The 11,369-nt window shown below is 39.1% G+C and overlaps 1 protein-coding gene across 1 annotated transcript in view; it reads left to right on the top strand.

The window, feature by feature from the left end:
- rock1 (Rho-associated, coiled-coil containing protein kinase 1) overlaps nt 1-11,369 on the top strand; it is a 34,446-nt gene that overhangs the window by 13,546 nt on the left and 9,531 nt on the right. The window contains exons 2-19 of the mRNA XM_017309885.1: nt 722-803; nt 2,683-2,783; nt 2,890-3,027; nt 3,157-3,332; nt 3,599-3,683; nt 3,811-3,955; nt 4,052-4,190; nt 4,322-4,413; nt 5,167-5,326; nt 6,303-6,375; nt 6,475-6,563; nt 6,888-6,936; nt 7,163-7,298; nt 7,581-7,672; nt 8,817-9,063; nt 9,253-9,359; nt 9,449-9,599; nt 11,080-11,275. Of these exons, the coding sequence (XP_017165374.1) occupies nt 722-803; nt 2,683-2,783; nt 2,890-3,027; nt 3,157-3,332; nt 3,599-3,683; nt 3,811-3,955; nt 4,052-4,190; nt 4,322-4,413; nt 5,167-5,326; nt 6,303-6,375; nt 6,475-6,563; nt 6,888-6,936; nt 7,163-7,298; nt 7,581-7,672; nt 8,817-9,063; nt 9,253-9,359; nt 9,449-9,599; nt 11,080-11,275 (2,258 nt within the window). The remainder of the gene's footprint in view (nt 1-721; nt 804-2,682; nt 2,784-2,889; nt 3,028-3,156; nt 3,333-3,598; nt 3,684-3,810; nt 3,956-4,051; nt 4,191-4,321; nt 4,414-5,166; nt 5,327-6,302; nt 6,376-6,474; nt 6,564-6,887; nt 6,937-7,162; nt 7,299-7,580; nt 7,673-8,816; nt 9,064-9,252; nt 9,360-9,448; nt 9,600-11,079; nt 11,276-11,369) is intronic.

Here is an 11,369-nt window from a genome sequence, read left to right on the forward strand (position 1 = left end):
GACTACAAGGAACAGAGAGGGGTCAATTCTCCAAAATGAGACTGAAAGTAGTCAGGGAGGAAATCTACATGATTTCACCAAGCGTGGCTCAACACTTCATATCACCAGAAGTCAATATTCATAGTGAAATATGGTAGTGGCAGAGTCATGCCCTGGGGTTGCTTTTCTTCATGTGGAACTGTAGGTTTTGTCAGGACTGAGTATTGCCCTTCAGTTTTCACCTAAATGTTTCTGGTGTTTGGATAGAAAACCAATCAAGTTTTTCAAAATCAGATTGTTTAAACCAATAAAAAAAAATATCTCACTAGAAAATATTAAAGATTCAGAATGGTCTACAGTCAGAATATCACTGATTATTTTCTTTTTTCTTATAAAAAATGTGTTTTTCTGTTGAATTGTCCACGATATGTCATGATTTATTATTGACAACGGGGTTGAAAGTTTTTTTTTTTTTTTCTTCACCCCCCCAATACTTAAGTTGCTGGTGTTAGCTAATCTGTCACCATTTGACTTCGTCGCAATGCGTGTGTGTGTGTGTGTGCGTGTGTGGAAATAAACTATTTTCCTCAAATGAGCATGGATTGTTGAGCTACACACATTTAAGGGCCTTTTTTAGCATTAATGTTTTTACTTAAGAGGAAAACATGTATATCTTGTATATAAAAAAATTAATTAAACTGTTGGGTTTTGCCTCATCTATGCTCTGTTCCTCTTCCTCCAGGACGGCTTGGACGCGCTGGTATAYGACCTCGACTTCCCTGCCCTTAGGAAAAACAAGAGCATTGACAACTTCTTGAATAGATGTAAGTATCTTGGATCATAGCTTTCGCTCTCATGTACCCGTTTTATACGGGGTGTCCCATTTGTGTTCATAGACCGCCTGTTATGGGGTTTATATGCAGCGCTGCAAAGAAAGCTGTTTTTGTGTCTGTCAGTATGTATGCTTGGACACAATAGGTGTCTACTGCTTAGTGTCCCCAACAAAGGGGCTCTCATAAATGACCGGTGACCCGCATGATGCATATCAAGGTTGGCTTCTTTTTCCTCGCTGCTCTCAAACCTCAGAACCCCCTCAATTTAAATTTAGACGTCATGTAAATATTAGTCCAAGACTGTTTTTGTTTTTCCTTCTTTCTTTTTTCTTTTTTTAAACTTGATTCTCGGTAAGGATTTTTCTTGGAAATGCCAACTATCATATTACAGTGTGTTACAGTGGAGTAGTTTTTACAAAGCCAGCTATTCTAAGGTGGGGGCAGGGCAGTGATGTTGTAACTTGGCCTTGTACGTCTTTAATTTCCTGAATAACATCCAGTTAACCTATAATTTAATGAAAACAACAAATACTCCCTCTCATCCTTCTTCTGACATAACTCAGCATGTTGCCCCTGGTTGTGCAGAATCTGTTATTTTGGTTTTAGAAAGAGAAGGAAAAAAAAGTGGTTGACCAAAAGAGGACCTGCCACTTCACATCACCTCAGTTATTCCTCGTCTCGTCTTTTTGTGCAAAGCATTGACGGATTTGGACTAATGGATTATCTGCGTAGACCCTGGACCTCAGTGGCTCGAGTTGCCTGAAGCACTCTTTACTCCAAATTCTCTCGATTCATTTTTGCTTTTGCACCAAAGTTAAATCGAATGATGGCTCCATTGTGTTTGTGCAGAGAAATACTGAACAAAGGCTGAATCTAGCAAACACACAATCAAATTTGCACGTTTCCAGCGAACATAAAATCCTATATTTAAACAACGAACAATAATTGTCATAATGGCGTACTGCTTTATTTTCGTATTGGTTGAACTTTGATGTCCTCACACGCTGCGTTTCCATGCACTCCGGTGCCAGTTGTGACCCATGTGAATTGAAAATTGTCCCCCTAACACAGCCTTGACCAAATTTGGAATAATGGTGAATGTGATGCTTCTCTGGGGAGCTGGAATTATTACACTGGGTAGAGGCCAAYTCTCAATAGGCAACAAACTTTCCCTAAACACTCTCAGCTTTTTTTCTGGTTGGTTTGCCAACGATTTTGCTTGCATTCAAAATGCAGATTTTCCATGACTCTCAAAGGACATGTGACTGTTAAAACAGATTCTTTACAGCATTAAGCCAATGACTAATTTTGCTGTCGAATTTCTGCAACTTTAGAATCACTGGGTTTTTTTTCCCATGAATTTCAGAATTGATTTTCTCTGTGATGTGGAGTATATACTCCACATCACAGAGAAAAAAGCTTCGGGAGGATTTTAAAAAGTCATAATTAGTCTTAAATTCAATTGTCTAATTTTAGGTCTTTTAAAAAGTCTTACCTGCAGATATTTTGTAGTAAATTTAGGTTCATCATTTCGAAAAAAAAAGAAGTAGCTTTTTACTTATTAGCACTATTGGCACTTTAAAAATCTTAAACAGTAACAATTGCCTGTGTGCAGCAGTTTGCTAAAACCTTACTGCAATAAGTATTCTACTGTGTAGGATTCTGTGTAACGGCAATTGAGTCACATGCCAGGGACAATAAACACAAACGTAAGTTGACAAAGTAATATTTAACTTGGCTTACCTTGCTTTAGTAACTTAAGTCATTCAGTAAGTTTGATCTTTAAAAGTTGCATTTTACCCACTGGAACTTGCAGAAAACGTGCAAACCTTTTTAATTGTTGATTGATCATTATTTTTTTCCCCACCAGATAAAAAAACAATTAGTAAAATCCGTGATCTACGAATGAAAGCAGAGGACTATGAGGTGGTTAAAGTTATTGGAAGAGGTGCATTTGGAGAGGTTCAGTTGGTAAGAATTTACCGCTTTATTATCTTATATTAAAGGTAAGGAACTCGTGTGAACGCCCAACTTTCACTTGGTTGTTTTTTTTTGTGTTTTTGTTTGTTTTTTTTAGGTAAGACACAAATCCACATGTAAAGTATACGCCATGAAGCTGCTGAGCAAGTTTGAGATGATCAAAAGGTCAGACTCTGCTTTCTTCTGGGAAGAGAGAGACATCATGGCTTTTGCCAATAGTCCATGGGTTGTGCAGGTAAGCTCCAATTTAATAGTACAAATGGTGAAGATGTAAAATGTCAAATATTGATTTACTTTGATATCACGTTATGTTTGGTTTGTTATAATTTTGACTTTTTTTTTTCTTCTTTTTTTTTTCGTTCAGCTCTTTTTCGCATTCCAAGATGACCGCTACCTCTACATGGTGATGGAATACATGCCTGGCGGGGATCTGGTTAACTTGATGAGCAACTATGACGTCCCAGAGAAGTGGGCCCGCTTTTACACAGCGGAGGTGGTGTTAGCGCTGGACGGGATCCACTCCATGGGCTTCATTCACAGGTGACGGCCACCACAAACATTTTGATCCCATCTCCTAATTGYTTCCGTGACAACAAAGATAAATGTTTAGTTAAAAGTCGTGAAGTAAACCAATACCAATCAAACACAACAAACTTCATTAATAGAATTGTGTAATAATCTACTAAAACCTTCCCATTGCAGTGTAAGTTGTCTTTGTTTATATGTTTGCAGATAACAAACGTTTGACTTGAATGTGCTGCTGCTCAGCCTTGTTTGCTGACTGTTTTCGTTTTTTGTTTCAACAGAGATGTAAAACCTGATAACATGTTGCTCGACAAAGCAGGTCACTTAAAACTTGCGGACTTTGGAACGTGCATGAAGATGAATGAGGTATCATTTTCATTCTCTCAAAAAAAAAAWGTTTTTATTGAATTTCTTGGATGCCATGTTTTTTTTATTGTGTTTTTTTTTTTCCAATAATGTAATAAAATGGTTTTGATATATTTTTTCTCGTCAGGATGGGATGGTACAATGTGACACAGCAGTTGGAACTCCAGACTATATTTCGCCTGAGGTACTGAAATCCCAAGGAGGAAATGGCAACTATGGCAGAGAGTGTGACTGGTGGTCAGTAGGAGTGTTTCTCTATGAGATGCTTGTTGGTGAGTCTTTTTTTCCCCCCAGCTGTTTTATAATAAACCCACTATTCACCACAGAATAAATCAGTGTCGTGTAACTCTCGTATGTCTTGTGCACAGGCGATACGCCTTTCTACGCAGACTCGTTGGTGGGGACTTACAGTAAAATCATGAACCACAAGAATGCCCTGACCTTCCCAGATGACAGTGACATTTCCAACGATGCCAAAAATCTCATCTGTGCTTTCTTGACTGACAGGTTGGAAATCAATAGATGTTTTGCTTGTTTAGGCATCCACTGCGTTGAACTAATCTAGCGTGTATGAGTGGCGTTCCACTGTCATGGAGTTCATTGAGCTGTTAAAATGCGAACAACTTTCCCCCATATAGGGAAGTTCGGCTCGGCCGTAATGGAGTGGATGAGATCAAGAGGCACCCTTTCTTCAAAAACGACCAGTGGACATGGGACAACATCCGAGAGAGTAAGGATTTTTTTTTCCCCTCGCTATTTTATCAASATTTTACAAATCCCACTTCATTTAACAGTTGCAACACTGTTATTTCAATCATGAGGCCAGTGATCATGTTTTCCATTTGACCTACTGCAGACAGTTGCAGGAAATTCTTGCAGACAAGCCATTCATTCAGTATCCTTTCCAAGACTAAACGTGATTCCTGCTCAGAGTAATCATTGGCAGCGCAGCCTCTTTGAGGCCAAGAACGGGGAGGCAGTTTGAACTCCCGACGTTAATGTGCCGCGAGTGACGCTGCAGCGCGGAGCGATTGGAAACRTAGGGCTAAATCCAGCAGCTGCACTCAGTTCTTTAGTGGCTTTATGTCTGATAGGTTTCAGGCCTGAAGTCAGCACTTTGCTGTTCGCTGCTTCTGTTGGTTCAATGATAAATCAGCTCTGCCAGACAACTGCTTTCAGCTGTTTTTTTAAGGGGGACTTCAAGCTATGTCTGTAATGCTAAARGATTTGTGCGCAAAGGACACTGGAGATTTGTAGACATAATTGAAAAATTATTTTTCAGAGCAATTTTTAATTGCAATAAACAAATTATTGCACCAGGTGCTTAAGAACACCATATCAGCTGAAATTCAGAGATTGCAATCTCTTTGGGTTTGGATCAGATAAGTTACCTTTGTGAGTTTGTAACTCCTTGGTGGTAATCTTGTGCCTTATCACTTTTGGCTGTGTAAAAGTGGTATTAATCTTTTTTTTTTTCTTTTAGCCGCTGCCCCTGTGGTGCCTGAACTCAGCAGTGACGTAGACACCAGTAATTTTGATGACATCGAGGAAGACCGGGGAGAGGAGGAGACCTTTCCCATACCGAAGGCCTTTGTGGGCAATCAGCTCCCTTTTGTCGGCTTCACGTATTAYAGCAATCAACAGTAAGTCTGTCAGGCGAAAATGTTTGTTGGGACTACTTTACTTGATATCCAGGGATACGTTGATCGTAGTTTTCACAAAACAAATACTGAGCCTTGTTGGAAAAGTAAACACAGTRTTGGATTGGTGGAAAGCTAACATGCTAAGGAGACAGACTCTCTATGAATTTGCTTCATCAGCTGATTTGGAAAACAACCATTTTTTTATTTTTAATGATTCTGACAGAATCACAGAGACTTTAAAAATACACCATCTCCAGTGTATGTGCACATCGAACATTGTTAAATAAAATCTAAAAGACTATKTTGTTTTTGGTGGCGCTTGAGTCTGAGCGAATATAAACTCTTGTAGTTTGAGTTGTTTTAAATGGCAAAGTTCAGCTAAACCTCCCCAGTTTACATCAGACTGCCCACAACTCTCTGGATTTATTTACTGTCCAATAAGCATCTTTCTGCTACACATAAGGAAACTCTTTCCAGGAATAACTTCACAGAACCTCATTTCAAAATACCTGAGCTAACCTTTTAAATCTGAGATTTCCAAAATTCTTCAACCTTTTCGTAGCCAGCAGGTTTTCAAGGCAGACATAGGTTGAAAGCTCAGAAGGATAAAACAGCAGCTGTGCTCTGTCCAGCCTTCCWGTTATCTACTGAAAGACTCGCTCTTTAAAAAAACCTTTATCCACGGGAATGTGGTAGGAAATGTAGTTGCATTGAAAGTAGTCTTAGCATGACAAATGAACTAATTACAAGTAAGCAATTAATTAAACAGTAAATAGAATCTGAACTGAAATGATTGGAAGAATTGTTTTTGTTGGTAACATTGGTATACATAATTGAAGTGAAGCATTTGTCCTAAGGTTTTCTTTACAATTTGTATATTTTTATTGTCTTTATATCCAAAAAAAAACAAAAAAACTTCCCATTTCCTAAGCTGAAATGGGAAGAGACTCATACTCTCCGCCCTTTTTTTTTCCAGTCCTTTGCGTGGATCTGCTGCCTCAAAGACCAGCGACAAACGTAGCAGTTCAACAAAAGAGGACAAGAGTCATGTGAGTACAGTATGACACATGAGCTCAACGTGTAGATGATGTGAATGTCTGCCATTTTCTTCATCCGTCCAAAAAAAACCAAACTGTTCTCTTTTTTAGCTGGAGAACCTGCAAAAACAGATCTACCAATTAGAGGAGCAACTCCATGGAGAAATGCAACAAAAAGATGAGCTGGAACAGAAATGCAGGTATGGATTAAAACATTACTCTTGCACAATATGCATTTGCTGACTTGATCTAAGTGAAAACATATGAAATGTTGTGACTTCATCCCTGCTGAGCGTAGTTGTTTAAAAGAATCCCACAAGCGACTGTTTCTAGTTAAACTGTTAGATTTGTGAAGGAAAATTGCACAAGGGGTAAGTTCTTCACTTGGTGTAGATTGATCCCTTCCAGCCTCGTGGAATGCGACTCTTTGATTATAAACAGGAAGTCAAACTTTGCAATCAGCTGTGACTGTAAGATTATATATCTTGTGCATATGTAACGCATAACATTTCTGTTCCCCCAAGGGCATCAAACACCAAGATTGAGAAGATTATGAAGGAGTTGGATGAAGAGGTAGATACTTTTTTTATTTTTWTTTTTACTTTCTTATTTTTAAGAGATTTGAAGTAAATATAAACWAATTTTAACGCTGTGTCCTGATGAAAAGAGCCACMGTTCTTCAAACACAAGTTAGCAGTGGGAAGTGAAGTTAAATAAATGCCTGTTTATCATCTTTGGCTTTGGCTAAGGATTTGGTTTCTCCTGCATCACAGCTGCTCTCTGTTTTTCCTTGCCACAGGCGAACCTGAGGAAGAGTGCAGAAGCCAGCGTGTCTCTGCTGGAGAAAGACAAGATTATGCTGCAGCACAGATTCACCGAGTACCAAAGAAAAGCTGACCAGGAGGGAGAAAAGAGGCGCAACTTAGAGAATGAAGGTACAAGTAATGAAGTGCTGCTGACTGTGTAAGTGGGAGGCTTTCCAGTTCAAGTTCTTAAAGTGGCGCACGATCCGGTGGGATTTTTGAAACGGTGAACTCTTGGTGCATTTCTACATCCCTCTTAACTTTTCAAAGACTTTACAACAATGTGTTAAGCTATGAGATTTCATAAACATACTTTCCTAAAAAAAAAAAAMAAAAAGAAGCTTTTAAGAGATTTACATAGATTTAGAAATTAACTGAGGCATTATCTCTCCCGTCTTCCCCTCTTCCCTTTAGTGTCGAATTTAAAGGAGCAGCTTGAAGATATGAGGAAGATCAGTCAGAACTCACAGGCCTCAAATGACAAGATTGTCCAGTTGCAGAAGCAGGTACACACACACGCGCACACACACGCACACACACACTTTTGTATTTCTATCCACATTAGGATTTTATATTGACTTTTTTCATATTAGTAGCTGCATATTTCTCTATCACTCTTTTTCATTTGATATACTGTATTATTTTCCTCCCACTTTGCATTTATTTACCACTTTGTGTTTGTCTATCACATAAAGTAGCAACAAAATATGTTGATGGTTGCTAACTACTGAATACTTGCATGGCACTGTTCATCACTCTTTTNCCAGCGTGTCTCTGCTGGAGAAAGACAAGATTATGCTGCAGCACAGATTCACCGAGTACCAAAGAAAAGCTGACCAGGAGGGAGAAAAGAGGCGCAACTTAGAGAATGAAGGTACAAGTAATGAAGTGCTGCTGACTGTGTAAGTGGGAGGCTTTCCAGTTCAAGTTCTTAAAGTGGCGCACGATCCGGTGGGATTTTTGAAACGGTGAACTCTTGGTGCATTTCTACATCCCTCTTAACTTTTCAAAGACTTTACAACAATGTGTTAAGCTATGAGATTTCATAAACATACTTTCCTAAAAAAAAAAAAMAAAAAGAAGCTTTTAAGAGATTTACATAGATTTAGAAATTAACTGAGGCATTATCTCTCCCGTCTTCCCCTCTTCCCTTTAGTGTCGAATTTAAAGGAGCAGCTTGAAGATATGAGGAAGATCAGTCAGAACTCACAGGCCTCAAATGACAAGATTGTCCAGTTGCAGAAGCAGGTACACACACACGCGCACACACACGCACACACACACTTTTGTATTTCTATCCACATTAGGATTTTATATTGACTTTTTTCATATTAGTAGCTGCATATTTCTCTATCACTCTTTTTCATTTGATATACTGTATTATTTTCCTCCCACTTTGCATTTATTTACCACTTTGTGTTTGTCTATCACATAAAGTAGCAACAAAATATGTTGATGGTTGCTAACTACTGAATACTTGCATGGCACTGTTCATCACTCTTTTTTTTTTTTTCCTTTTCTTTTTTATAAATCACAATCTGTGTGACCGAGCACAAATAGAAAGCAACACTGCCAGTACTATCAGTACTCTGCTGTTGGAGCCCGATTTAAAACCCTCTGTTGTTCCTTTTTTATCATCGTAACTGAAAGCTGGAGGAGGCGAACGACCTGTTGCGAGCTGAGTCGGACACGGCGGCGAGACTGAGGAAGAGCCACACGGAGATGACGAAGTCGATGAGCCAACTGGAGACTTTGAACCGTGAGCTGCAGGAGAGGAGYCGGGCCGCCGACGGAGAGAAGGCGCAGCTGGAGAAGGAGCTGCTGCTGCTTCAGAGCACGCTGGAGTCGGAGCGAAGAAACTACAGCGAGGGATCAGAGGAGATGAGGGAACTGCAAGGTGAGCAAATAAGGCTAAATAAGATTCAATCCCGTCTCAATTAAATTCAATTTAGTTCATCCATCCCTCCATCTCACGGCTGCGCCTTAATTGCAATGCTAGTGATGRAAACCCAAGTTATTTTCCTTGTTTGCACCAAACAAATTGATTTTGTAGTGGTAATTGTGGTTGACTGTGTTTTCTGCTCAGCGAGATTGGCCGGACTGCAAGAAGACAACAGAAACTTGAAAATCAATCTTTCCAAAGTGGAGGGAGAACGCAAGCAAGCCCAGGAACGGAGCAACTACCTGGAGAAGGTACATGAAAACGACACGCACGAGCAGCAGCCATTTCTAACCCCTAGAAATTGTTGTACATTTCATGTTAATCTTTGTTTACGCAACAGGAAAAGAACAGTTTGGAGATAGACCTGAACTACAAGCTGAAGACCYTGCAGCAGCGTCTGGAGCAGGAACAAACCGAGCACAGAGTGACGCGGGCGCAGCTCACAGACAAATACGAATCTATTGAAGAAGCCAAATCAGCTGCTATGATTGGTATGCCAGCCTCGTGTCCAAGCACGCCCCTCCACTTTCCCCCGGTCTTTAATTTTTTGGGGGCATATATTCCTTATTTTTCACAGCCTTTTCCACCTAAATAAATCATATTTTCAAGCCTCGCCTTTGTTATGTGATCCAGAGTTAGCTTKAGGTGATGTTTGGGTTAGAAGAATTCAAAGAATAGAAGCTGCTGAGCATGTTGGGACATCACCTCATTGAATTTGAAATAGAATTGCTGCTTAAGATGAATAATRATACATATATTTCTCTCTTTTATGACCATGAAAACATCCACAAGGGCCCAAGGTTTGAAGTTCACTGCAGTATGGCACTATGGATCAGTAAATACTTTTTTATTAAATGTTTTTTAAAACTTACAGGCTAAAGAAATTGTAGTTTAGTCTTACAGTTTTTTTGTTTATGACTTTAAACTTTTCTTGTGCAAAAAGGGAACAGAGGTCTTCCCGGTTCAAACCTCTGCTCTGTCCATATCGGTCAGTGTGTCCTTTTTCCACACACTTGAATAGAAAGTATCTTTTAGTAATCAGAGGAAAGAGCTTGTAAAAACTACAGGCTCATGTTAGCTGCCATCTTTTCTGCTTTGATATGAATTATGACTTGTTGATTATTCACTTACAAAAAAGGTCTTACCTAAAGCTTCAAGTAATCATGTTGAGACAAAACTTTAAAGAATTTTTTTTCACCTCCTTTCTAAACTTTAGTCACTTTGTTTTGAATCTTGCAAATATAAATTGCTGGTATTTATATGTACAGCAAAAAAAAATTATAAATACCAGCAATTTATTGCTGGTTGTGATCTTTTCTGATCTCTTGTGATCAGGTCTCCTTTTGAAGCTTATCATGTAGCCTTGTCTCAGTGGGTGACATCATGCAAATGTCCTATTATGTATTTATTTATCTTTTTTTTTTTTTTTACTGTTTATTTGCTTTTAACACCAGTGTAAAGATAACACTGACTCTTGCATTGTTGGGGAAACCCAGGAGTTTTGAGTTGGTTTCACAAATTCCCAAATTTGACAGAAATCCACATTTTACGTTAATTACATTTTATAAATGTATCCAGTTCTGTGATTTCTTGCTAGCATTAACTCTGTTTTAGGTCTAGATCAGAGTTTCACTTTGGAAAAACATGTAAACGTACCAAACTGTAAAGAATAATTTCTCTTGGTATTCACTTATTACMAGCAAGACGAAGATGAGACTCGGGTAAAAGTCGTTAAACTCACGTAACTCAATGTGTATTTGTGAAATATTTTGACTAAAAGAGCATGCACTCTTCATTCTGTATGCGTTAATCTTTCACATCACTTTGACATATTTTTTTTAGAACTCAGAAAGGAAATTGCTTCAAGAAATTGTCCCCRAAGTCAACATTTTTAACGAAAAGCCTCCTGTTTACTCGACTGCTTCTGATGGCTGTAGAATTAATCTAGCATCTGTCCCTGCTTTACTGCAGCCGTTCAGCAGAAGATGTCAGAAGAGACTGGAGCAAGGTCAAGAGCAGAGGGCCGTGTGGTGGAGGTCGAGAAGCAGTGCTCGATGTTGGAGTTCGACCTGAAGCAGTCCGTGCAGAAAATGGAGCAGCTGATGAAGCAAAAGGAGAGACTGGAAGATGAGGTTAGTAAATGRCTGATATACATGGGAGTTTTCATGTAATGCAGGGTTTATACACAGTCTGGAAAAGGATTGCCGTTATTAGTTTCCAGGTTGGTTTATGGAAAATGCAATTTGATGTGGGGGGGGAAA

The sequence above is a fragment of the Poecilia reticulata genome, linkage group LG17 (assembly GCF_000633615.1).
Source record: "Poecilia reticulata strain Guanapo linkage group LG17, Guppy_female_1.0+MT, whole genome shotgun sequence".
NCBI lineage: Eukaryota > Metazoa > Chordata > Actinopteri > Cyprinodontiformes > Poeciliidae > Poecilia > Poecilia reticulata.